The sequence below is a fragment of the Thunnus thynnus genome, chromosome 5 (genome assembly GCF_963924715.1).
Source record: "Thunnus thynnus chromosome 5, fThuThy2.1, whole genome shotgun sequence".
NCBI lineage: Eukaryota > Metazoa > Chordata > Actinopteri > Scombriformes > Scombridae > Thunnus > Thunnus thynnus.
The window spans coordinates 22,801,430-22,829,222 of record NC_089521.1 but is presented as its reverse complement, the minus strand read 5'-3'; the positions used below and the strand labels follow the sequence as shown (position 1 = coordinate 22,829,222).

Sequence of the window (27,793 nt, the reverse complement as noted above, 5' to 3'; positions counted from 1 at the left end):
CTATATTTTCTCCTCCTTATCCCCCAAAAAACACTTCAAAAGAAAACAAAAACATGAAACAGTGAAATCCCCTCCGTATGCATGTATTACATATTATTGCAGAAATGTGCTTTGAAGTTGTAGAGATTCATGTATTAAAAAAAGAGACGCTGCATGTGTCGTTGCCTCTTTGACACAAAGTAATTATCAAGTTAGTTAGAGTTTGTACATTGTAAAAATAGTTGAATATAGATTTTAAAATGATTTTGTTAGACTTGAGTAAATATAAAGCAAGTATATATGAGTAAATACAGTATATTCACACTTATTCTGCTTCTGGTAATGTGTTATATAAAAACATTGCACATCTGTTTAACCCTTATATTCTGTTTGGGGTCCTGGGCCCTTTTTAACAGCCCAAAAACATACTAAACATAGTTGTATCAGCTTGATACTTAATGACTTTTCCTGATTAGAATTGCATCTAAACATGATTTTAAACTGATGACATGTTTCAGAGGTTGAACACAGAAAATTACACCTTACTTCTGTCTGGGGTCTCAGAGATCCCAGCTGTAAAACATGGTTAATACAATGGATTTTCATTATGCTGTGTATCTGTGACAGTACGTTTTTATGCAGCACTCCCCCTCCCAAATCTTAAATAAGTCTATTTTGATTTCTGTTATTGGAGTTTTATACCAGTTTCTTCCTAACAGGGAGTTACACCTCTCTGGGGTCTAATTGACTCCAAACATTGAGTAATGTCAATATGTACATTTCTTTGTCTGTGAATGACTTTTTAGCTAACAGAATTTATATATATATGTCCATGAATAGTGAATTTAATATATAAAACATTCAATTTCATCACAGTGTAATCACAATGCTTTTTATCAACTTCATCAAATGTGAAACCCAGTTTTTGGCAAAGGGAAAGGTACTACTTCTGTATTTTTTTTTACATAGTGAGATTTAACATGGTCAGAGTTTGAAAGAAAAAATTTGGAATATTTTGCAATTATTATTATTACTTTGACACATAAAGAATTTGGGTCTGTGAGTCCCCAAACACCGAGGAAGCAAAGCCAATATCAGCAACATGAGTTTAAAACAAGCCCAAACATGGCTGAAACATTTTAACTGTAGCTGTGTGGAGAAAAGCATCGTTATGCACAAGAAGAGATGTTTCCTTAAAATCCTGCCATCTCTCCTCTCTTACTGCCCTCCAGTCTCCGATGGAGTGACGGTCGTATTATTGTGGAGGATGCATCCCATCGTAGTGGAACTCTCTCCACTGCTCGCTGCTCTCTCTGGTCCTCTCATCTTGTTCTGGAAGATTATGAGAAAGCTCAAAGTGTGAATGAACTCATCCCTCTCAGTTACATCATATATGAGGAGTTTACATACCATCGTTCTCCTCCTCAGCGTAGTTCTCGAACTCGTTCCTCCTCTTCTCGTGGAACTCTCTCTTACGTTCGTCTGCAGCCAGAACCTGCCTCTGCTCAGCTGTATGCAAGAGGAGAAGTAGGATGAATTGATAAAATGATGAACAATTTAGATTCAGTACTTAATTATCATATTGATCTGGCCACTATTTGCTGAAGACCAAACATCTGATATAAAGGACGTTTTAGACAAATTAACTGACTTCAAACTCTTTTATGATGCACAGAAACACCAGAATTGGGTGCAATCACTGGTACGTGTCAGCTTTAAAAAGGGCCTGACTAAGATCAGTTTTATTGAGGGGTTTTTAAGGGATGAGGTAACTAAAAGAGCTCATTTGGGACAAGTATAGACACACACACACTCGAAACAATAACCGTTAAACATCACCACACGACAAACTCCAAAAAAAAAGAAAAAATACCACAGAGCTGAATCACCGTGTCAGAACAAAAGCTGCTTTTTGTGAACTTAATGAAGCTGATATTTGTGGTGAAGCTGTGATTCACAAAAGCTGATTGTGTCCAAGACCAACACACAAAGACACAAAAACCTGGTGATAGAAAGAAGTCTAATGAGTCATGTCTCACCCTTTATACTAGATCCAGAAACCTTTATGTATGAAGAAAGAAAAACTAAAGAACAGGTTCACATTTTTTAAATAAGTCCATCTTATTATTGTACTCACATGCCAAGATTTATATTTAAACAGTTTTTGGTCTCTATAGTTGTTTCTCCTGTCCATGCTGGCTGTGAAGAGGCAGCCCTCCATTTGTGTAAAAATGCATTCAGAAGGTGAGGTGTGGGTGGGTATCTTCTTTTTAATATGAAACTCACAAGACTGTGATCCACGATATTAACATAAAGAGGGAATTTCTTACAAATAATATAGTAACTCTGGCAGATAACCACTCATGAGCATGTAAGTATTGTTCGAAGGCAGACTTAAAAATATGTGAACTTATCCTTTAAGCCTGGCGTCAGCAATTACCTCTAGGGTCGACTATGTGCTAGTTTTCTTCAGCACTGTTTATTGGAGGTCGACATTGTAAATGCACGTACATGCTGTGAAAACACAGCTCATGTTTTTAAATATTCTGTTTGTTTATTCCTTTTAATTCGTTCAAGAATAAAATTAATTTATAAATCAATGGGGCAGACTCTCATCAGTGAGTGAGGGCTAACAGAGTTACACTCATCCGGCAAAAAAACTCTTCCGAGTTACACTACGTGACTAGAAATGTAATTAATACCTTATCCACACAATAAACAGAGGCTTGCTTCATCTATGGGTGTAGCAAAGTGCTGTTGACACAAATCTGTTCTGGCCAAATTATGTTAGGAACCTGTGTTATTCATCCTGTAAGTTTATAAGAGGTGATATTTATTAGGATTTACATGAATTGTGTTTACATTGTCGTTGAGTCATATAAAAATTTTGATGTCATCTATAAAAGGAAAAACTTCAGCTTTCTTGGAGGGACAGATTTAGCTATTACTGCTTTAATCTCTAGTAAACCAAGTATGAAAGGTTTGGCTGGATTTGGTATATAGACAGACTTGAAAAATTGTGAACTTATCCTTTAAGTGTACTGATACAAATACAGAGAGGAGTGAGGCCAAGGATTTCAGAAAGCCTGCTTGTGACCTCTGACCTGCAGGTTTGGACATATGAAGAAGACCAGGACACATTAAAGTAGTTGTCTGACATGTGTGGGAAAGTTAGTGTCAGTGGAATGACTACATACATACACTGACTGCAGTAACTTTAGCTGAGATTGGACAAGGTTTAACCTTTCCAAAGTCAGGTCATGACCTTTGACCTACACTGGGATTCCCAGCACAGGTCTGTGCATGCAGCAAGAACAAATCTACACTGGAATTCATGTTGGGAGTTCACGGCACTTAGCTGTAAATTACAAAATATAAAGTTTATGAGATTCACAGCTGAACTGCAAATCAAACATGTTTAACAGGATGCATTTTGAGTTCATCTAACTGCTATATTTGGCTTGTTATCCCTGACAAATTCTACACAGCAGGTTTAATCATACATCATTTTCTTCTCTGACACAGCACATCTGAGCTGCTTCTTGAGGCTCAGCAGCTCCCACAAAGTCAAACAGCAGCGTTTGTTTGGAGTCTGATGTCTCCACTTAGATGTAAAAACTTTGTATGTCACCTCAACCACCTACTGAAACAGCTAATACATATTTCAGATATTTTCCTCTGCAGATTTCACCCACCTGCAAGTGAGATATTGTGCTTTTCTGTCATAATGCAGCAGGAGAGGCTCTTCAAAGTGAGCACAATTTATGTCTCACTTTTTCACTTCATTTCTCTCCCACTCACTTGTCCATCTCAGTCTTTTCACTGTGTGCTCTGCTTTTTGTTCATTATATTCCTCCTTTAACGGCATAAATGTTTTGTTGTTACACACTCAGAGACCCACAGCCTGTTACACAACTCCAATTCACGACGGCTGTCTCGCTGTCGTGTGTACTCTTACCTTTCTGTTGGCAGAACTGTACATGACAGTGGAGATAAATCATTTGAGAATGTCAACCATCATACAGTATGTGAATTTTCACAACACTTGTACGAAGAATATTCACAGTTCCTCACTGAAGTGTGTGTGAGAGAGCTCCATGCTGCCCTGTGGCTCCTGCTGCAGCCTCCAGCAGGAGCTGGTGCTACTGTGTGACCAAACAGGTCTGAGGTGGTGTCTGGTCAAACCAGGTCCAGAAGACAGTTAACAGCTGCTGGCTGCCAAACTCATAAAACCATTCAGACTATGCTATAAACCTGTTTGCACACGTCCATTCAGTCTGCAAAAAACCCCTCCATCTTTGTCAACAAGTGAAATAAATCTGTCAGCGGGATTTGATAATATTACCTTCCACTACCATGTAACTTCAATTTATGACCAAGATAAGAACAAGAAGTAGAATGAACTCCTTACTTTGCACCAGTAGCTTTTACCTTGTAAAAACTATCAATTCTTTGTCTTATCAGTATTTTCTGGTGATGTCTGATGTCTGTTTTCATGCATATCTTTCTCAAGGGCCTGTTGTGCAAAACAAATTCCCTGAAGGGCTGTGAAGGTTTCTTTCATTTCAATTCACATCAGTTTCTCTTGAATCAAGTGTCATTTTGTTGATATCGACTGCAGAACTTTGCCCTATTATGACTCATTTCAAGACAGTTACACTGCTTTCTTGGAAATTTCTCAAATGTGAGAGACCTCACTGGGAATTTTTTTTTCTTGTTTTATGACGTAACAATCACAACAAAGGTCTTGATTTGTAACAACTCTTAGCTCTGAGGAAACCAAATAATCCCACAAGCTGTCATTATAATAATAAACCACAAATACTAACGCGAGTACACATGATTGACAGGATCTTTTATGAATAAAAAATAAACATTGAATGTTGAATTGAGACTATATGATGTGTTAAGATGATTGGTTTTGTAGTGAATAATCATAAATATCATTAGCAGTTTGGATGCAACATATTGACACATTTGTTATGAAGAAACAAGTGTTTATATGTACAATGAAGCACAGATAACAACCATAACCACAAACATACAACCACACAAAACACCTCGGCTGACCAGGGTTTAGGGTTAGGTTTAGTGCTACAAAACAAACCGAGAGTGAACTCACCATCGATCTCATCCTGAGACTTCACACCCCGTCTGCTGCGCTGTTGGAAGAAGTTTGAGGCATCGGCCTCCTTCATGAAGATCTTCTTCAGTGGACCTGCAGTGCAAGCAGGAGCAGGAGGTTCAGCTCACAACATAAAGAGATAAAAAGAGGATGTTGTCTGCAGGCGGAGTGGAAGAGATGCAGCTGATGCGGCTCCTCACCTTGTGGATCTTTACCGCTGCCTGTGCTGCTGGATACAGCTGCAGAGTCGGCCTCTGGAGACACTGGGTCAGAGGACAAAACAGGAACACAGAAACTAGCTTTTATGTTTACCTCTCCATGAAAGACAAAGAAAACAAACATCTAAAACAACTCTATACCCTGTAAAGAAACTCCTGATATAAAAATCCACATGCAAGTGAGATGCAAAAAAAACCCCTCAAATCCCACATTGTCCTGCATCAGACTCACAGGAAAGTGCAAGAAGCACAGTGAGGAGCGCCAGGAGGGTTGTGTATGTCCAGGACATCTTCAGCTCTGTGTCTGAATTGCTGAGAGATTGGAGCAGTGAGGGAGAGCAGGAGGGTGAGGTGAGTAAGACATATGTGAGAGGTGGGGTGGGAGCCTGAATATTGACTGCTTGTCAGAAGAGGGAGGGAGTGACCGTGCAGGTCTGATAAGAGGCTGGATCCAACAAACAGCAGAGGTCAGGAAGGTGCTGATTAACAAAGACGCTGAGGATTTAATTATGACTTTATAAACTTACCGTGTTCTGTGTACTAATCATTTTCAGCCATTGCAGGTACAATTAAAGAAGCATACGCCATAAATTCATTCACAAATTTGTGAAGTCATGAGCCTGTGAGGCCTGTTTCTTTTTTCATTAGTCATACAAGAGCTCACTAGAAATTACACTGGAGGTTGAATGTACACTTTCCTGCTTAATAACTACACCTACTGTATCAGAAAAAAAGATGGATGACCAATAACAGAAACACTGACGTCTCTGGAAAGACGTGATAGAAAACAACCGAGGCCCCGAAGCTGGAGCAGGTTTTCTGTTTTTTTCTTTTTTTTTCAGCCACATGTCTCCTCTGCAGATGCAGCTGAAACGGGCCCCCTCAACAAGGCTGCTCTCTCTCTCTCTCTGCTCGGCATAAATTCCTGCTGGAAAGTATGCAGCCTTCTGTTTGCTTGAGTTTTTTTCCCACCTGAATTCTGGCTGTGCCCCACAAAAGAGTGAATGTTTAAATTGTTTTGTGGGGCAATCCGAGGTGGAAAGATTGTTGCTCAGGGAAGTGAGAGGAAATTGGAGGGAGAGTTTGAGGAATATGTGAGGTTAGTGAGGATGTGTTGTTCAGGTAAGTGAGGAGGGCACACAGGAGGAAGAAAATCTATTTCGGATCAGCTGAATATTGTACTTGAAGCAAGTGAGGGATGAATTCGAAAGAGAGTTTGTTAGTTTTTAACTGAAACTGAAATTATTGGAAAGTGAAACAATTGGCCAAAGAATGAGTATATTTATATAATAGCTTTTGGTTTCGATCTGAAGCCTTAACATGTAAGATGTGTCATGTTTCAGATATATTCTCTGTTTTGTAATGAACCCCATCTTTATGTTATGTTACGGTCATTTATACAAAGTGACCTACATTCAGGGAACATTTTGGGATCGACTGTTTTGCTCAACGACACTTCAGCACACAGAGAGGACAAGCTGAGCATCAAACCACAAACCTCACAATTGATCATTAACTCACTTTAACACCTGAGCTACAGCCACCTCATGTTTTTTAATGATGGACTTTCTGAGTGGTTGTATTCTATTTAATTTTCTTTTTTTTTTTTCACTTTTTGATTGTTTCTATTTTTAAATTGCCTTTCAATTTTCTTTTTCTGTATTATTATTATTATTGATTTAACATTTTTAATGCATGAAAACAAAGCACTTTTAATTGCTTTTGTGTATAAAATATGTAATGTGTATAAAGTGCTGAGAAGTTTAGACTAAAAGTTCTACATTCTTACTTAAGTAACAGCAATATTATCAATAAAATGTGAAGTATCAAAAGTAAAAATACTACTTGTGCAGCAGATTGGATCCTGAACATGTAATATTATTATGTATTATATTACTGATGCATTAACATGTAAAACACATTTTGATGTTGAAGATGGTCAATGTGGAACTAATTTTAGTTTTTATATTATTGGTATCATATTTTCAAACATATATTTATCATTATCTTTTTTTCTTTTTTATTAGAAAGAGCAGCGTTATTGAGGCACACACAGACAGCAATAAAATGATATTGATTGCAGTGCAGCGCCAGTGAAATCAATCCTTGGTCCTTGAGATAAAATAGGGGAAGAAGAGAAAACACCTGCCAAAAACAAATTCTCTTTGGGAATAAGCTGCCATGCAATTTACATTTTATGCATGTGTGTGGAATATTGTGGGTTTAAAATAATGATAATGATAAATATAAGTATAGTTTTTCCCTATATGAAGTAGAAGTGTAGGACTGAGAGGTCCTGAGATGATTAACGGGAGAGGAAAGAAGAAAAAACAAATCCGACATCTGATACACAAATCAATACAATATTTCCCTCTGAAATGTAGTGGAGTGGAAGTATGAAGTAGCATTAAATGGAAATACTCAAGTTAAGTACAAGTTCCTCAAAATTGTACTTACAGTATTAGAGTAAATTTACTCAGATAATGTCCACCACTGTACTTTAGCCCAATTTAGTCAAATCAAGTAGATATCTTTCAATGTTACAGTCTCTTTAGTGCCAAAGTCCTTCTTTTTGTTACTATACTTCCACCACAGCTCAACAGGGAAACACAAAGAGGGAATTTGATGCTAAAAAGACTGTAAATGTAACCTTGATATGACTAACTCAGCCTGCTGAAGCCTCATATAAGCTTCAGATAAATGTTTAAATACATTTTTTCCCAAAATGACTGTGTGGACACACTGTGGATTTTGCCCCCCATCTCTCACACTGAAAGCACGGCATGAACAAGAGGAATGATCACGGCGAAGAAAACCTCTTTCAGTGTTCATATGGGCAACTGACTGATGTTTTAAGACAGACTTGACAGTCATATCACGACCCCTCCGATTTATCTGGTGACCCCTTGGAGGGGCCCGACCCCTAGGTTGGGAACCACTGAACTAAACTAGCTAAATGTATATAAAGTAGTTCAAACTAGCTCCACCTCCAGCAGCTACGACATGCTGCTTACACACTGATGCTCCAGTATTAATAATCTAAAGATGTCATATATGATAATATATCAGTCAGAGGGATGAAATTAGTACTTTTACTTTGATATTTTAAGTACATTTTGCTGCAAATACTTATGTACTTTTAATGGAATATTTTCACATTGATGTATCGGTGCTTTTATTTAAGTAAAGGAGATGAATACTTCTTCCACCACTGCTTAAGCAGTGTCTAATATTTATTGAAATATTTGGAGGTACACTGGTAGACATGCAGCATTTCCTCCATTAGGGGCCGCTGTAGGGCCACGCTGGCCGGCTGTCTGTCATTACCAGCACCGGCCGCTGGGTGTCGCTGTTTCCCAGCGGACACTGTGATGACACGGCGGCGTGGAGGCAGGCAGAGAGCGAGAGAAAGAGAGAGAGAGAGAGAGAGAGAGAGAGAGGACACAGTCAGATCAACCAGTAATCACCATCGGGTCTCACACTGCCATGGTCTCGGCTCGCAAAACCAACAACGGCGCTTCCTATTTTCCACCCGGAGTGAAACTTTAAAGTCCCCCCCCCCCATCCCCCCCCCTCCTCCTTAAAAAAAAAAAAAAAAAAAAGAAGCCATGCTGCTGGACGCTACAACAACCCCGCGGATATAAGCGACTCCGAGGGAGCAGAAAGTAGCTACCACCACCACACCACCGACACCACAAAGAAGAAGCAGGGGTTCTTTTTTTCTTCTTCACGCCCGGAGGGAAAGACGGCATCCGGCCTGAGAAGAAGCTCCGAGGTCGGGGACTCCGGTCGGAGCAACGCTCATCGTTTCTGGTGAGAGCGGTTGTTACAACTAAATATATATAAAGTCCTTTAAAAAAAAAATGTCGGTGTAGTTTCATAGTGAAACAGCAGCTGAAGCGTCAGTTAGAGCCGCGCTGACACACGAAACATTTTCACCAGCCTGCGTTTGACACACACACACATACACACACACACACACACAAAAACGAGCTCAACAATGCAGCAATGTTTACTGTGACAGTGTGAATGCAGCCGTTTGTTCAGTTTCTCCCATTCACCGGTGAATGGCTGCATTTAGCTAAAACAAACAAGTGAGGTTAGCTATATGGCAGCTTAAATGAACGTTGAAGTAAGTTCAGAGCGGTTTATATACTTTCTGCCCTCTTTTTAAGTTTCATATTTGTGTCAGTTAAAAAATAAACCCCACAACAGTCGGGCTGGTTGGTTGTCACAAACTGTACGAGGCTGGGGCTTGCAGGCTGCTCTGCATGTATCGTCTTGCATAGTTGCCACCAAAACATTTACTGACCCACATTTCAGTGATGGTCCTTTCTGTCTGTTCCACTTTCTTTTTTTTTTTTTTTTAAACACAAACTACTTGAAACACCGTGCAAACAGTACCAGGCTCTCAGCAGACTGCACACACATAGTCCAGTATTAGCTGCTTTTAAGCCGTTTCAGCTGTTGTAAGGGAGGCCAAGACAGGAGCAACACAGGAGGAGCCTGCATGGGAAACACTTCTGCACAGTTTCGAGGAATCACCCCGAGACACAAGCTTTTCAAAACACTCCTGTACGTCTGTCTTCCTCCTACAAGGAGTTAAAGGACGGGTTCAAAGTTTTTCAAGTCTGTTTCAAAACAAATGAACAATAAAGTAAGTTTTCGTCTTGCTGTAATCATTCCTCCTGTTCATACTGACCATTAGAAGATCCCTTCATACTGCAGTTACAATGTAAGTGATGGGCGCCAAAGTCCACAAGCCTCCTTCTGTGCAAAAATGTATTTAAAAGTTTATCCGAAGCTTATGTGAAGCCTCAGCTGCTCAAATGAGTCAAATCAAGTCGATATCTTTCAACGTTACAGTCTTTTTACTGCCAAAGTCTCTCTTTTTGTTACTGTATTCCACCGCAGCTCAACAGGGAAACACTGTCTGAGGAAACACAAAGAGGGAATTTTATGCTTAACAGACTGTAAATGTGGCAGATATCCACTTGATATGACTAACTCAGACTGCTGAAGCCTCTTATAAGCTTCAGATAAACTTTTAAATTCATTTTTGTACAAAATGACTGTGGACGCACTGTGGATTTTGGCCGCCATCACTTACATTGAAAGTGCATTTGAAGGGGATCTTTTAATAGCCAGTATGAACATGTGGAATGATTACAGTGAGGAAAACTGGTTTCAGTGTTCATAGGGGCACCTGACTGTTGTTTTAAGACAGATTTGAAAAATTATGAACCTGTCCTTTTAAGCTGTGTTTGAGAGAGAGAGAGAGAGAGAGAGAGGGGTATGAGTGTGAAGTCAGCAGGATATCCAAAAGGAAGACATCATTGTTCTGGTGGGAGGGTTTCTCATGGCAAACTGATGAGGAAGTTCATTTTGGTGTGAAAACACTCAGGAGATTTTGTGGTTACATACTGTGTTTGTTGCCACATTTATTGTTGTTGTTTTGTTGCATTATTCAAAGTCTACTGATCAGCATGCTATAAAAACTATCAACTAGGGCTCTCTGATATGATATAAATCATTTTCACAGTATTTATAAGGATATTTTCCAATACAGAGATCACAGTTTGGCCAATAATCAAACTGATGTTCAAATCAATGAATTACATCAAACCAAATCTCTTTATATGTGTAATTAAAAACTTGAACAACAAATTTTTGTTCGTTTTTCGATTATGGCTTACTCAAAACTATTTGGACAACAGATGATTCCACAACGATAACATTAGGCTTGAATCTAATGATTAATATCATGATCAATAAATAAGGTTTTTTTCTTCTTTCACTAATTAATGACTATAAAATGTCACAGAATAGTGAAAATTGCCCATCACAGCTTCTTAAAGTCTAAGTTGACGTCTTAAAAAAAAAAAACGCTTGTTTTGTCTGACAAACAGTCCAAAATAATTAATTTACTATCACAGACGATCCTGCAATTAATTGATTATCAAAATAGTCAACAATTCATTTTCTGTTGATCTGAAATTTTAAAAATGCAGTCTGAAATTGGCTGAAATATGTTTTAAATCAGAAACTCTGTTATTAAAAATATAAGTAAAGAAGAGTTCAAATCTGTACCTGCATTAACTTCCAGCTTTTGACCGTCTTCAATGCGGAAACATTTGTGACTCTTTGAATCTCGACCCTACATATCACTGCTCAGAGTTTTCATTGTTTTCTTGATGACTGAATGAAAATGCTGCTGTAGCACTTTCTCTCATTTCCTGTGAGCAGGTTTCAGTCTGACGGCCACAAGCTGTTGATCTCACACGTAAGACGTGTGTATCATTCAGGTGCGCCAGGAGGTGTGTGTCGGTTTCTGGGCTCCCGTTGAGCCTGGTACCTGCAGGAGGACAAGGATCTGTTGGGGGGTCGGCATGCCTGTGTGTGTATGTGTTGGTTTGACGTGGGGTTGTTCCCTTGGTGAAGGCCTTGGGGATGGAGGTGGCAGGGTAACCTGACCCGCTGTGAAACAGCTGTAGCCACGCGGCGCTGATCCCTCGAGCCCCCGTGCAGATCAGATGATGGTCCAGTGTGTGTGTGTGTGTGTGTGTAAGTGAACACATGAATGGATGTGTGTTTGCCAGTGATTCATTCTCTACTTTTGAACATACTGTTGTACACAGAACGATTTCAAACCAAACTTCATACACTTTTTGTGCGATTTTATCTCCTTCCTCCTCCTTTCACGTGTATTTTGCATACAAGTGTGTGTTTTTTGAGTGTGTGAGCTCATGTTTGAACGGCAGGCCAAGACAGCTGGCTGAAGGTTAATGTGTCGCTGCTCTCCGGGGAGCAGCTGCTATGTCACAGGCACCACTCCCGTCTATAGATAGCCATGAATACAAACTCTTCCTCTTTTCTTTGCTGCATTAACACAAGAACGCTGGCACCGGCATGCAGCTCAGGCCTCTCACATGCAGTTGCCCCACTAGACAAATGCTGCCGCTTGCAAGTTTGGCAGCTTCCACTCCCTGATTCTCTGACTGGTGGTACTGAAGACGTCCTCCCACCCCTGAGTCAGCTGGCCGAGAACCTGTTTGATTGAGTTATACAGTAATAACTTAAACCACATATCTGGGTCGTCATCTGCAGTATTAATGTCTGAAACAGGTGAGGGACAAATATTGCCTTTTTTCCCGTCACTCTTGGCAGGATTTGCAGAAGCTGTCTGAACACTTGTCTGATCTTTATTTGGAAGCAGACACACAGACACACACACACACACACACACCCTTACCAACGTTATTACAGCCAGCATAGCTCTGCATATTTGAGTTGAGGTGTTCATAATTAAGTTCTCGCTGGTTTAATAAAAACCTGTGTTAAATCTGTGTGTTTGGTTTTTTAATTATCTGAATTTAGAAACCCCCAGGCTCACTCCACCTCGGCTCAGTAGGTTTTACTAATCAGGGATTGAGAAAGTAGACCGCTGTTGAACTGCTAAAAATAAAGTCTTTCTTAATAATGTGATCAATTTTCCATCTAATTTAAAGCTTTGCGAGCTTCTCACCACTCTCACCAGTGGGGAAAGAACAAGGAGTAAGATGGAAACAAGATTTTCTGAAGAGGTCAAAAGTTTAAAAACAACTTTATTGTGAGATCACAAGCGTAAATGTGTCGGCCTCATGACATTTGTTCTCTATACGACAAGTGTTGCTTGGATTTCACAACACAGTAAAACCCAGACCAGTGCTGAAAGAAAATTTTTATGACTGATTTATAGTTTAAAATCCCAAATATATGTTAGCTCCGGCTCCTCAAATGTGAACATTTGCTGCTTTTCTCTCTTTTACATCCGTGTAAATTAAACATCTTTGGACTTTTTCACACAAAACAAACTATTTGAAAACAAAACTTCAGGTTCTGGGAAATTGAGTTTGTGATTTTTTTCAATATCCTCTGACATTTTTTTAAGCTAAAGCTGATCAGAGCTGAAACAATTTGTTGATTGACAGTCAAGCAATTTGAAAACATCGGGACTCAAACTGGATAATCAATGAATCGAGAAAAAACTAAGCAGATACATCAATTAATGAAAATAATCAGTAGTTGCAGCCCTGTAAATGATAAATTGGAATATAATCTTTACTTGAACGCAGCCCCAACACAGACAAAATAAAGTTGGTTACAAACCAGATGCTTGCTTAACCTCCCGCAGGGTGCGTACAATTACCACAAAGGCTACTGAGAACTGTTTGTGTTTGCAGTTTGATATGGAAACTGATATTCTGATAACCCCGTCCTGCTGCCTGCCCTCAGTTAGATAGCAGCCTGGTCTTTTTTTTCCCCTTCTAACAGCCATGAAAGGCTATCAGGACCCGCTGAGGCCACTGCTGGTGCGAGGACGAGCGCAGACTAGCAGTGAGGGGGCGGCTAATGGTGGCTCTCTCTGATGCTAATGCTTCGCTCACAAACGACGGCCAGGTGACTTGACTCAGGGCTCAGATCAGATGAGTCCACGCCTGGACAATTATCTCCATAATGAGCCAAACAGGAGTCTGTGATAAGCGCGCAGCCTTTTATCTAGAATAAATGAATTAAATATATCAAAATATCAAAGTTCATTTATGGGGACATAGCAATAAAATTGCCAGGATCTACTCTTTAAAATTGTTGTGTTTGGTCATCAGGATTACAGCCGCAAATGTTGGATGTTTTACACAACATCAGAGAGGATAAAAACATTATTTATTATTTTGGAGTGACACTAGTCTGCCGCCTGCCAGATAAAATCAGCGTCCTGTGTTGAACCCAGCTGGTTCCACAACGCTTATCTGTCACAATTCACGCAGGCCTTTCATCTCATTCACAAACTGTGTTATCATGTTCATTGTAAGTGGTGCTCTAGTAATTCTTGGTCTATTCATGACAAATTTATGAAGGGAAATTAATGAAAGTTCAGTGCTTTGTCCCTCCCTCACTCATTCTTTTTTTTCTTAAGATAATTCTGGGTATACTTGTATATTAAGGGCAAATCTCAAACATACTCCACATTGTGCACATTTGTGAGCTTACATGTAAATAGCATATTGAATAGCAAAGATGTGTCTGACTGACTGGCATTTCTGTGATAAATACTGCAGAATAATGTGCTGCATTATCAAGAAGAAAACAACTACCAATACCGGTGAAAACATTAGTCAGTTCTTAAAACAATCTTGAGAGCTGATAAGCTTTTTAATTTCATTTTTTAAGCCAAAATGCAGAACCTCCTCTGGCTCCTGTGTCTCAAATACGAGGATGTGCTGCTTCTCCCATCACTGGAAATTTAATAGCTTTGGGTTTTGGACTGCAGGGTTTCCCCAGAATATTGTTTATGTGAGGTGATAAGATACCCAGATCCTGACATATCTTGTCTAGTGATCAGTTTAGTTGTTAGATGAGGGCCTAAACAATAGCCACACTCATAAAAAATTTGCTGTGTGAAAAATCTGCTCTTTTCCCTTGTGCTTTCTGATGTTAGGTGGTCTTTGTTTCAGGCCTCCACTATAAAACACTGTGGGAAAAGGCTTCAGAGTGTTTTCAGGTAAAACAAGTGATTGAAGATGTGACTTGATTTCTGGCATTTTTGATTTATTCTTATGTATTTTTGACATTGTATTGACTGAATGATAACTAATTATCTAAAAGATTAATTGAAAATGGTCGTCAGTCGCAACCCGAAATACTGAAACATAGCGTTCACAACACAGATTATAAATCTTTAGGCTGTTTGACAGTAGCATCTGTTCTTCCTGGAGGCTACAACGCTATGTTATTGCGTGGTACGCTATAAAACTGCAGCTTCTAACTTGCAATTTTGAACTTGGGTGTCCACTATCTAACCGCCGGCAGTTCGAGAGCTTAGAGAGGAGCAGGGCTGTCACTCAAGCCGCCGTAACCATAGCAGCAGCGTTAATCAGCCAGTGTTGAATCTTATTGCCTTTGAGATTTGTGGCTGTGCGTCACAGGTCTGGCCTGTCCTCCTTCGGCCACAGGCTCTGACTGAGGCTTCTGCTTTTGTCGAATTTCCCACACATACACACACCCCCATCAGCACTGACCTGTCTGTCAGCGACACTCAGCCCCGCGGACACAGGTGACACGTGTGACAAGTGTGAAAGCAGAGTGAGAAAAGAATTTACCTTAGTGAAGATGGAAAGGAGTAAAGAAAAGAAGCAAATATGATTCAACTTTTTTTGCGTGTCTGGCCTCAATGAACCTGCAGCTCTGACGTTCATACAGATCTCAGTGTTTAAAGTGAAGCCTCACCTGCTGCAGTGTGGGGGAAGCACGCCTGCCTGGTTGTGATGCTCAGCACTGCTCAGCTCAGCACCACGCAGTACACCACTACCTCCTGCGTCTCTAGAAAAAGCCTACTTTTTACTGTGCACAATGCAGGCTTTATGTAAGGCCCCCATAATGGAGCCAGCTCCTTCACTCATGTCCTCATTGTCTTGGCCAGGATGAGAAAAGGCTGCTCTTTAGAAAAGCAAGGCTGAGCTCACCCGTGAATCATGCCAACAGTCACGCTTGTTTTCTGCCTTCTGAGAGCGAGGCAGGCGGGGAGGAGAGGGAGGTGTTTTTTGGGACCTACGTCCTCTAAAAGGCAGGGATGTTAGGGGGGTTTACTGAACCCTGTGGGGTTCACAGAAAGGTTATGACCTTGCATTTCCTCTTTCTGTGGGTGGCCCAGACTGCAGTAACCTTATGGCAGCGATGGCGATTGTGGTGTTATTGGCTAGCACAAATGGGACAATTGCACATGCTGCACATATGCAGTGGTGTTGGCTCATGGAGCTCTAGTCTGGCATCGCAGGCCTGCCGTAGGGGGTGATGGTTCCTCGCAGCAGGAACGCTGGCCTTACCCTTTCAGTAGCCCCTCTGTTCATCATCATCAGCGCAGTCACTGTTAGCTCACGGCTACAGCAAGAAAAGGACAAGAATCTATATGAAGCATATGGCTATTGTCTCCGCTGCAGCACCCATTATGCCTCAGCCCCCTCCTCTCTCCTGTTTCCTCTGCATCCACTTATCTATCTCATGCACACTATGTGCCAGGAGAACAGAGGTGGAAAATGATATTTAGCATACAGCTGAAGATGTCAGAGTTTGTCTACGAGGTGAGAGCCATGGCGGGTATTGATGGCTGGTTTAGGGGATAAAAAATGCAGACGTAGTCAAGGGGGTAGCGGTGAGAGTGGAGGTGGTGGTGGGGGGGGTTGGGGTTGCTATAGGTTGTGAGATGGAGGAAGACGGAAAATCAGCATGCATGCAGTCTCCTGCCGTGCTCTGCATTTCCAGCATGGAAAAAGCAGCGGGGTTGCCGTGGCAACAAATCCCGAATCAGTTCGCTGCTCGGACCCCTCCACCCCACATCACCTCCCTCCCTGCTCCTCCACCACCACCTCCCAATGGATCTGGAGCTCAGACTTCAGACCGGCCTACTTAGGGGAGCAAGGGGAGCAGGGATAAGGCTAGGAACAGGGATCATGTCCAAAGTTCCACACTCGATCCCAGAGCAGGAACATGGCCCCCCCTCCCTCCCTCTTCTTCTTCTCTTCTCTACTGCTGCTATTAACTTTCCATGGAGCTCTCAAAAAGTGATTTGTACTCACAGAGTCTGCCGAATAGTAAGTCATATCCCAGTTATTTATGAGATGTTAATGTACCCCCTCATATCTTCATCATATACGCTCATAAATTAAAAAAAGGATTCTGGATATTAATGGAAACTGAGGAGAGGTTGACTTCAAAAACCAACCAGTGAATGGCCTGACAGTTTGTCCCAATTTGGTGCCAGATAATCCTGATATGCGCTCATCCCAACTAATGTAAACACAGTTGGTGTTTTGGTTGTCCAGATTAAGGTCAATTAGTGCAACCAACCACTGTGTTCGTTATCAATTAATCTGTCAGTTGTTTTGTCATAATCGTAAAACTTCCTAGAGCCCAGTGTGACATCTTGAAATGTTTTGTTATGTCCGACCAACAGTTCCAAAGATATTTATTTTACAATCATATGAACCGGAGTGAAGCAGCAAATCCTAACCTTTGAAGAAGCTGGAACAACAAAACACATTTTTGCCTTATTAGATGACTGAAACTATTGATTTATCACCAAAATTTTTGCAGAAGACTCTTCTGTTGATTCATTTTTTTGTTGGGCATCTAATAAATTAGTTGTCTGATTGCTTCAGCTTTAACTAGAATGTAAATTTACATGAAAATCCCAAAAAACACACAGAAAAGAGTAACTGCAAAGTCATCGCTCTGAGGCAGAGACAATGAAATCACCAGTGTTTTTGATGGGTAAGTCGTCTCCTTCAGGGAACCCTTTGAAACAGTGGTGAATAAATAGTTTTCTATCAGAGTGATGAGTGTAGTTTCTCTGTTTCGTGCACATGTTGCAGGCTGTGTGTAAGGCTGCAGCAGGAGTGTTTGTAACGCAGTGAGCTGTTCAGGAGATGACAGACTGCTTGCCCATGCTGGAGCTGCAGGGTGTCATGAGGCGGAACTGACTGATGTGCAGCTGTTGTGACAGTCGAGTTGACGTTCTGCCTCATCTCGGTTCCTGGAATAATTAGATCGATTTTTTTCGCTGGACTAAAAAGCACACGAGGGAAGTATGTATGAATGTAAGATGAAAGCTGTGCATGACTATTATGTAAAAATTCTGAACAGAAAAAGGAGGAAGTAGTAGAAAAAGGTGTCCCATCCTTTGCAGAAATCACACTTTTCGTCAGATACGCCTCTCACAGGAAGTGCCACCTCAGAACATGAAACCAAATTACAGTAGGACTCACCTATATTATAAACAGCGCTTCTCTTGTCTTTCTGACATCCTTTTAAGTAGTCAAGACGAGTTTGTAATCATGAGTTTGCCTGTTGCAGTTTTAAAACATTTTTTTTTAATGTAATGACCTTTATTATATAGTATGACAACACAAAGAGAGAGAGGCAAACATAGTGATATGATTATTCCCTCAATTAATCATTTTGTCTATGAAATGTTGAAATATTGTGAAAAACAATTTTTAGAGCCCCTCGGTAGCTCCTTTCACACATGCAGCCTGTTTCTGAGATGTTCAGGAACATTTCCAGAATGGGGTCATGTGTGAATGGGAGCAGAGATCAACATTCAAGGAAATCTGTTCCGCCAATTTCCAAACCTCAAGACCTAGTAACATTTCAGGGAAAGTGTTTGTACAGCTGTGTTGTGAATGAAAGCAGTAACATTGCAGGGACAAGCACGTAAAGAGTTACGTCCGTCTGACGAAAGACGCTTTCACGTCAAGCAAGTGAACCGATCACAAGACTTGACGTGCTGGTGACGAGTTGGTTTCGCCTCGTCTGTTTTCAACATGGTGGCCGTGTCACACACATTCTCATATTACAGCTAAACAGTACACTAACATATATCTCTGGAAACATTTCAGGTGAGAAATAGGCAATCAGGACTGCAGAGTTTGAAAGTTGAATCTTAGCTTCATGAGTTTCGATCTCTTCTTCTGTTGAGTTTTATGGCGGTTGGCATCTATAAGTGTCTGCTGGACTTTCCCTTGCCCCATCTATTCTGGCATTGCCATGGCATGTGTGAAAAGGCGCAAGATGGAAATGTTCCTGAATGTAGCTGCATGTGCGAAGAGTGAAAATCACTAGCGTTGCCTGAAAGGTTATCCCAGTAATTCACATGTGATAGAGGCTTATTATGCCCTCAGTTTGCTTGTTCCAGTCCTCTTTTCAGGCAAGACTGTTAAAACTTTATGGCCTGCCATGCCTTTATCTTGTGTTGCTCTGTATACAGTGACACAGTGAAATCAAAGCAGACTGGTGTTAAGTTCAAATCAGAGGTTCCTCGAATGATGACTCAAAGCATGAATGTTCGAGGGCAGCCTGACTGTCAGCCTTCTTCTGCTCTGTTACCATGTTTTCCAAAAGCAAAAAAATACTTGACTTTTGCGCTGTTTGGCTCTGAGTCAGCTGTTGCATCTGTGAACAGAATTCAGGTTATGAGTGATATTTGGAAGACAAAAGGCTGTCAGTGGGGAATATCTGACAGGCGGAGATCCCCGAAGGGCTGTAATACTCATGTTTTTATGTCAAGGCTTTTACTCATCAGCATCACAGACAGACACATGTCCAGATCTGCAGCAGCAGTGGAGTCATGATCTCTATATTGAGGTCACAGGGAGAGGCTTGCTTGTAATAAACATCTCCAAATGTCTTTTGTCTTGATTTCAAATCTCTTTCCGCTCCTAACACAATTTCTCCCAGTGATTTTTCTTTCACACACACACACACACTCATACAGTCTCTAGCTCTCACAGGCAGTCACTCTCATACACGCAGTAAATGCGGCTGGAATGTGTGATGTGGACTCGATGTGGCCCAGGCTAGTCCTGCTCCATTCAGCAGCAAATCCCCCTGGTTTAGGATTTGCTTTTACAGTCCGGTGTGCCAGGGACTGTACTCTAAACTCACCCATAAGAATCTCTCACCGACTTGTCATGTTTTCCCAGCGGGAGGAATGTAAAGTAATGTGCCTGAATGAGCTGAGTCATAATTAACGTCAGAGCGCTGATTGGTCCGTGTCATTGTTAATCAGTTACCTGGTGATCTAACAAGTTTTCGGTTTTCTATTTGACTCTTGATGTGGGATTGTGAAACATGGCTGCAGGCGGATGAGGTGTGTTCTTTTGAATTAAAGGCAGTTTATGTAACAGATTTTGTCAGGCCTCATCAGCACTACAGCTTACTGATAGTAGGACTGTCGTTTTTATGCACAAAAAACTGAAACAAAGCTGCATCTCTTCTTCACGTTGCATTACTTTTGTCATCCCCCCCCCAGGCCTCCCCTTCCCGAGAGCTCCATGGAGAAGATGAAGCGGTTCAAGCGACGTCTCTCTCAGACGCTAAGAGGCAGCCACACCATCGACGAGTCACTGTCTGAGCTGGCCGAGCAGATGACCATCGAGGAGAACGGCCTGAAGGACAGCGGTGAGTTTTATGAGCAGTTTTATGTGATGGTTGTTGCGTGTAGAGTTGGAGGAGGAGCCGCTCATTCAGGAAGCATTTCTCCTGGATAAATAAACGGTTGTAGAAGTTTATGTCATGGTCATCAGATTTGATTATTTCTGTTATTTTTTTTTCAGTTTTCTTTCCTTTTTTGGGCAAAACAGGGATGTCGCAGTTCATGACAGTGACCACGTAACTGACTTCATCTACGGCTTTTTAGCCTTTATATAGGGTTAGGTGATATGGTAATATATACTGTGACAGGACATTTTGCTATACTCTGTATACAGTACAGTGGTATCTTTTCCATTTATACACTGGGTGTATCAGACCATTGCAGTGTTGCACATGAATGTTGCATTCACTGCTTTATGGCAATATTGGATTTTTATGATCTTTTGCATCAATTTGATGATGTAACTTATTTGTCTGGATTAGACAAAAACAGACATTCCTATTTTACCCCTAAGCAGTTTCTCAGTTGAATTTGCCAGAACATGTACAATATCATATTTATAGATATTGCAATATAAAAATGTGTATAGAGGATTTTATAAACACCCCCCACTACTACATTCATAGGTATTTGTTATTTTAATGCTCTATAATGGCTTTATCCAAACATGACAAGACCAATAAGTCTTGGAAAATAATGACGATGACAAGCCGCATGAGTTATGTATTTTAAAACTTGCTGCAGTCGAATAACTTTTTTATCTCCATCACTAAATGAATGGCCATCTTGAGCACAAGGGACACTTTAGGCTAACCATTACCATGTGACTTTTACAGGAAAGCGTCTCAGGGTTTTATTGAAACATCAGACTGTAAAATTGACAGCACATTTATGTGATTAAGTGCGTGTCTGAAATGGGATTTAGCAGCTGAATTTTGATGTACTGCATTTATATGGTGCTTTTATTCAAATCTGTATCCACAATTTAGCTGACTCCGACTCAGAATGTGAAAGAGTTGAATGTTTTATATGGTTTCAAGGCGCGATCTTCAGCTCGCCGTTAGCAGTACACCGACATAACGTTTCTATCTGGATTTGTAGTTGACTCCTGTCCTTCATTTTTACTGTCTTTTACCCTTGAATGTTTATCAAAGAACCAGATAATTTCTAACATGGTTGCTCAGTGAAAATATAATGAAAAAGGAGAGGTAGAGAGAGAGAATTTAACGTCCCGGGCCTGGCTGCTTTCTCACCTCCGCACAGCGGGCCAATCACGGTGAGAAGTGGATTTCAATGTTGGAAAGTTACAGAAATGGCTATACATAGCTCCCTTAATCTGATTGTTGGAAAGGTATTGGGGGGTGGGGGGGGGTTCAGATGGTAGTCAACCTTCAGACAGGCCGCTCTGACAGAGCATACAGGTTGTTTAGGTCATCTAACATTGTATACACAGAAAACGAAGGAGACTTTTACCTCAGGGATCCTTCCACTTCACAACTTTGTATTGACTTTGGTCATCATGTGTGACATGACTATTTATTTTACTGTAGAAACGCGCTGTTCCACGGGCGCAGATACAGTCGGTTACATCATTCACATGGATCCTGCTGAAGGTTGCGGCCTTCAAGGCGTCAAAATAGAATCAGGGTGGCACAGCGGCTTATCTCTGCTGATATTCACAAAATCTGCAGGGAGCGAGGGAGGGAGCATGCAACCACATCGTTGCCATGGTGCCCAGGGTCTGCAAGAATTCTAGAGTTTCCATGACATTGCCACGGCGACTTGGATGACTTGATGAAACCAGCCAGGCATCTTGATGCATTCCCCCCCCCCCCTTTTTTTTTTTTTTTTGCATCTTTCAGCTCTTCTTCCTCTCTTTTGCCCACCCAGAGCTTTCCCTTCCAAACTTCTTTCAGGCCTCTCCTCAGTTTTTCTCTCTTGTCTTTTGTCCAAATGAGGTGTTTTTTTTTCCTTTCTTCCATCAATCAGATCGTCCAAGTGCCCCCCCCCCCACCCCCCGCCTCCCCAAATCTCCCTCTGAGAACTAACTGGACTTTGTAAAGAGCTTTTTGTATAGTGATTAACACCAGGTTTGGCCAGAGCGTTCTGTGCTTGGTGAGAGGGGACACAGAATCGTGTGTGTGTGTGTGTGTTAGCGAGCCTGCGTGAGGGGATTTTAGCAGCCTGTGTAACAGTAAGTAGAGTAGAGAGGAGACAGAATGTAGTAGCCAGATGAGATGTGATCTGAACTCTGTGATTGGGGAAAGCATTCTGGTCCTGATCTGATTATGTAACACTCATAACTCAGGCCAGCGGCGGCAGCAGCTGCAGAGAGATAAGGGAGAGGTGGCATCAGGACCTGGATATTACATGAGGAGAGGGGGGGGGGGGGTTATTTCCATTTTCATGTCAAATCTAGGAAATACTTCATTTGCGTATGAGGGAATTTTTGTGTGTGCAGCAAAAATACAACAATAAACACAAAGTTCTGATGCAGCTTTTAATATATAGGACATAAAAACGTTCCTAAGTTTTGACTGCTGGCAGAACTTACGTAGTGAAGTCTCTTTTTATAGCTAAACAAGATCTGTACACCCACAGTGCTCTGAGTCCATCCTGAAAAGGCAGCCTGAGCCTTGTGAGCTTAATTTCAGCAATAAAATGTAAGTCTGAAAAATGCACCGAGAAATTGAATGACCCTGGAAACCGGAGGCCAAACAAACGAGCGAGCTACGGGGGGTTGGTTTAGATGATGACGCGGCTTGCTGCCTCTCAAAGCTCACGGATCTTGTTAACTATCTATAATAGGCATTGTGGATATAAAATGAAGCATGACGCTGCAACTTACATGGCTTATTTCCTGCCTGGGAAAGTTTACAACACATTTGACAGAGCGGTTGCCATGTTTTTCCAGTTTGAAGATCAGGACAGATGGCTGATGACAGCCCATTCAGGGGTGCGTTTGTCTAATCAGGTGCAGGACGGGTTGTTGTGACGTCTCACTGAAGGAAAACACATTCACCTATTGTACTGCCTACCAGATAGGACGCCAGGCCTGAACAAATACCTATTTGGCCTTGTTAAACTACACTGACTGAAACACAATTATACGCTGGCTGTAAAAGATGATTATCTTTTTATTTTGTTAAGCCCAGACACCTTTTATAACGCACCTGTCCACAGTCTGTTTGATTCCTCTCCTGCAAGATTCACTGACTTGTCCTAGAGGAGACCCATGAGGATAAAATCATCTATCATAGTTTATGTAATTTTATATTGTGATATTGATACATTTTATTGAAAATCAAGGGAAATAACCAGAGAGGAATGTCCAGCAAATTAAATTTCTTTTTAAAAATCCAATATTGCCATCAATCAGTCAAGCTCATTGATTTGCAGCGTTGTTTACAATGGTTGAATATAACCAGATATTAAAGGGATAGTTACCATGATGTAAACTATAATCACCCACTACTAACTCTTTCCCACTGCAGCCTCTGATGTATGATATGTGCGTAGTCCAGCCTCTACACACTTACCTAACCACTCCACCTCTGTTTACATGTTTGTGTGGACGGTTCATCATGTTAATGGCCATACCTAACCAGACAGAGATGAGTTAGAGTGGACTGTAAAGCCCTCTGACAGAGAGTCTGTCTTTGTCAAATATTATTTTTATCATTACACACATTAAAAGAGAAAATCTTAACACTATGTGCTCCATAATGTCTCCGATGGAAATATTTACTCTCTAACTGTTGCCTTACATCCCGTCCTAATCCTCACTGCCCTGGTTGCACATGTCCTACAGTATCCCTCTGTCCGAGCACTGACTCTCTGCTCAACTGCTTCACTGTGGCTCCATTTTTCTCCACACTGTCACTGTGGGTGTTTTTAGTGGGCGCTACTGCATAATAAATCTTTTTAATTCTGTCAACTCCATTCTTGCTTTTGGACAAATGCCATTTTCTCTGACCAAGCTACATGAATAAGACTTCGAGACATTTTGTTTACTTAACTAGAGACTCTCTTACTTCTCTACTTTTGGTATTGGCGACTCATGAGTGCAACACTGGTTGAGGCAACTGACCACATTGCTGCTGCTTTGTTACTGTTAAGTTCGACTCCATTTTGGAACAATTACGATAATAAAAATAGGACAATATGACAAACTATGATAAGATTTTCATGTGGATTTAAAAACATTTCAGAACTACAAAAACTCACATTGATTACTGACGTTCATATAAGTGATCTGTATGTTACACTGCTGTTGATAACTTGCCCTGAACTACAGCATACCTGTATGGAAACATTACACTGTCCTTTTATTTCCTCATCAGTCTTTCACGTCAATTGTCTCAGTTTCTTTCTTCATTTTCGTTGCTTCTGAATGTTCTCAACATTCTCATCAGTCTCACTGTTTTACATTTTTGGTTTCTCTGTTTCAAACCTGCCATAAAGAAGTATTCTTATTTAAATCCATTTACGGAAACAGCACACTCTGGTTCAAGTTGTCTTTGCTTAGCATGCAGTTGACTATCTTCCTGATTCCCAGCAGTTAACATATATAACATGCAAATCTACGTTTCGGTAGATCAAGAGATAAAACCTCTTATGTAACAAGCGTTTATTTTGTTCCGTCTGGATTCCTACTTATCTATAACTAGTGAATCAGAAAGCTTTTAGTTGGTTAGTAAGCAATTATGCCTAATATCCTCACTATCTTTTAATTATAATGAAAATGTTCGATTTTCTTTCAAATAGTTTTATTGGTGCAAAATGAAACTTTGATTTGGTAGAAAAATTAGCTTTGTAATATTTTCTGAAGTAAAAATTTATGGTCTTTTAAAAATGAACTCTAACATAGTTATGAAGAAAATAACACAAGCATGAAATTTGTGGATAAACAATAAAATCAGAACCTTAAAACCTCAAGTTTACAACTTGTAGAACATAATCATCATAATCAATCATTTAAACGAACATTTTTCTCTGTTCGTACAGTTTCTCATACAACAAACACAATTTAATGGTTTACATGTCAAAGATATACTCAGAATTAGTAAAACTGACTTCCTGTATGTGTTCATACACCATAAACTGAGAGTGTCAAGTTCATCAGGCATGACGACCGAGGAAGGAAAGAGAGAAAGTATTTAAATATCTGGACAATGAAATGCATACTGTTAACTTGTTGCTTTCTTCATATGTTTATGTCTCTCCTCTTGCAGAGCCCATAGTGAGGAATGGTCGTCCTCCATCAGCCCACAGCGTTCACTCCTTCCTACATCAGTACACAGGCTCCTTTAAAAAGCCGCCGCTGCGACGGCCGCAGAGCGTCATCGGTGGAGGCCTGGGCTCTCTCATGGTCATGCCTCGCAACGGCAGTCGCCTCGGTTAGACACGCACACACTCTCCACACATCCGCAACATCGGCCGTCATCACATTTGATATTTGTCTTTCCTCTGGCTGTGAAAAGCGGTTCAGTGCAGAACATGTGTTTTGTGTTAGAATCTTGTGGCAAACAGTGGCGAGTTTTAATGCCAGATTTTTTTTTTGCTTAAAATTTTGTCCTCGTGTAGAATATCCTCAAAATTACATGTAAAAAAAACATTTTGAATCTGTTAAGCACACACACCGAATTGCACATCATGTGAGAAAACAAACCGCCGCTAGTGGCAAATCTTAGCGCAGACACACACATCTACATATCAGCTCAGTCACTCCAGCGTTACAGTCAGTCACACAATAAGCCGTTTGTTCAAAATGAGACTGAAAATAATGATTTTGGTCATTTCCTGCAAACCAGCAGCCTGGATTTGCAGCCCAGGTACAATATTTAAATTCATAATATTATCTCATAGGAAACATAGAGCCTGGAGGAAATAGCAACATGCTTCATATGTATTAAACTTGAGTTTGTTTATTCATGGGGAAATTACAAGATGATTTATGGATTTGTCTTGTAATGCCCCTTGGCATTGAAATAAATTAAATCTATCAGTCAAATGTATTAAACCTAATATACCTCTTGTGTATATTCTCTGCTTTACACATCCAGGAGCTTGATAAGAACAGAGCGGCTCATAAAAGTGTCCGAGAGTGTTTCTCTGTCCGACCTGCTGCTGCTGCTGCTCTGTCCTTGCCCTGTTTCCACAGACCTGAATCCATCCGTCATACTCAGCCCCTCATCCTCCTTTTTCTCTCTCTACCTCCTCTTCTTTCTTCACCCCAGATATCGTCCATGAGAACCTGAAAATGGGGTCAGACGGGGAAAGCGATCAGGCGTCAGGAACTTCCTCTGATGAGGTGCAGTCGCCCACGGGTGTTTGTCTGAGAAACAGAGGGAACCGACGCATCTCTGCGGAGGTGAGCTCCCCTGCGTTTCCAGACTTTCTTTGTCCTTATGTTGCCTCTCTGTTTTTTAAACGGAGGAAACGTTGTCGGATGTGAGTCATCGGCTACTATTAACAAGCTCTGACGTTTGAACACGTTACCTTCATGAATCGTGACACGTTTATCTGTCTGTGTTCCCACCAGGCTTAGCGGTTCAGCCTCCACTTTGTTGTTAAAAGTGTGTTTTGATTAACTCACGGTAAAGCAAAAGGAACCTGAACGTTGCACAATGCAATATTTTTTTTTCTCTCCAAGAAGTGGTATTTAACGATGTGTGCATTACAGCTCCACACTGTAACTCAGCGTAGGCGTATTCTCGTAATGTGTTATGAACACGCAAAAGTCCTTTAGCTGCCCACATAATCTCAGCATGACACACACACACATGCACACACACACACACACACACACACATGCTCACACATACTGCACTTCTGAACATACTTTTTGAAATCTGTTTTTAAAAAGGTTTCACAGTCGCAGCCACCCACCTAACCCCCTTACACCCTCACTCTCACTCTCTCTCACACACACACACGCACACGCACACACACACACACGGTCATGGGCAGCCAGATTTTGACATTCCTCTGGTGGTTACATAATGTCAACACATTATGGAAAGACTTCTCACTGGGATTATTATTATTTTGTTGTTGTCTACACCCGGTTTCATTTCACCACAAACATCTCTTGAATCCTGGATGTATGATTTTTATAAATACAATATGATGTCATTATAAAAATAAAGTTGAAAACGGTTGAAAACAAAAACAAGCCATTGTAAAGATTAAAGCGTTATGGCTTGCACCACAGCACGCTGAGTTCTGTTCAGCGGAGCATACGGAAAGACGGACGTGTACAGAAATGCAGAACCCGATCAAGAGTGAAAGCTTTAATCCAGCTGGCTCACATGGACATATGGAAGGCAGCGTGAAACAAGAGGAAATAAAACATGGCTGTATCTTAAGCTCACTGATAAACTTTGAAGGGCTTTGAAATTGAAACGACAGATACAGGAAGTGGCCTGGTTTGACTGAAGCCAATATGACGTAGCGCCTTTCTCAATACCAAGTACGCTGACTTCGGATTTTTCTACTTGC

The 27,793-nt window shown here is 40.9% G+C and overlaps 2 protein-coding genes across 2 annotated transcripts in view; one reads left to right on the top strand and one right to left on the bottom strand.

The window, feature by feature from the left end:
* Nucleotides 1-127: 127 nt before the first annotated feature.
* ucmab (upper zone of growth plate and cartilage matrix associated b) lies at nucleotides 128-6,762 on the bottom strand. Its single transcript, XM_067590188.1, has 5 exons — nucleotides 5,555-6,762; nucleotides 5,305-5,367; nucleotides 5,102-5,197; nucleotides 1,390-1,488; nucleotides 128-1,311 (listed from the first exon to the last, which is right to left on the bottom strand). The coding sequence occupies exons 1-5, from the start codon at nucleotides 5,610-5,612 to the stop codon at nucleotides 1,235-1,237; spliced, it is 393 nt and encodes a 130-aa protein (XP_067446289.1). The 5' UTR covers nucleotides 5,613-6,762; the 3' UTR covers nucleotides 128-1,234.
* A 1,923-nt stretch (nucleotides 6,763-8,685) lies between these two features.
* Nucleotides 8,686-27,793, top strand: part of LOC137183266 (cyclin-dependent kinase 17-like) — a 33,266-nt gene continuing 14,158 nt past the window's right edge. The window contains exons 1-4 of the mRNA XM_067590183.1: nucleotides 8,686-9,135; nucleotides 20,168-20,316; nucleotides 25,525-25,689; nucleotides 26,530-26,663. Of these exons, the coding sequence (XP_067446284.1) occupies nucleotides 20,190-20,316; nucleotides 25,525-25,689; nucleotides 26,530-26,663 (426 nt within the window). The 5' untranslated portion in view covers nucleotides 8,686-9,135; nucleotides 20,168-20,189. The remainder of the gene's footprint in view (nucleotides 9,136-20,167; nucleotides 20,317-25,524; nucleotides 25,690-26,529; nucleotides 26,664-27,793) is intronic.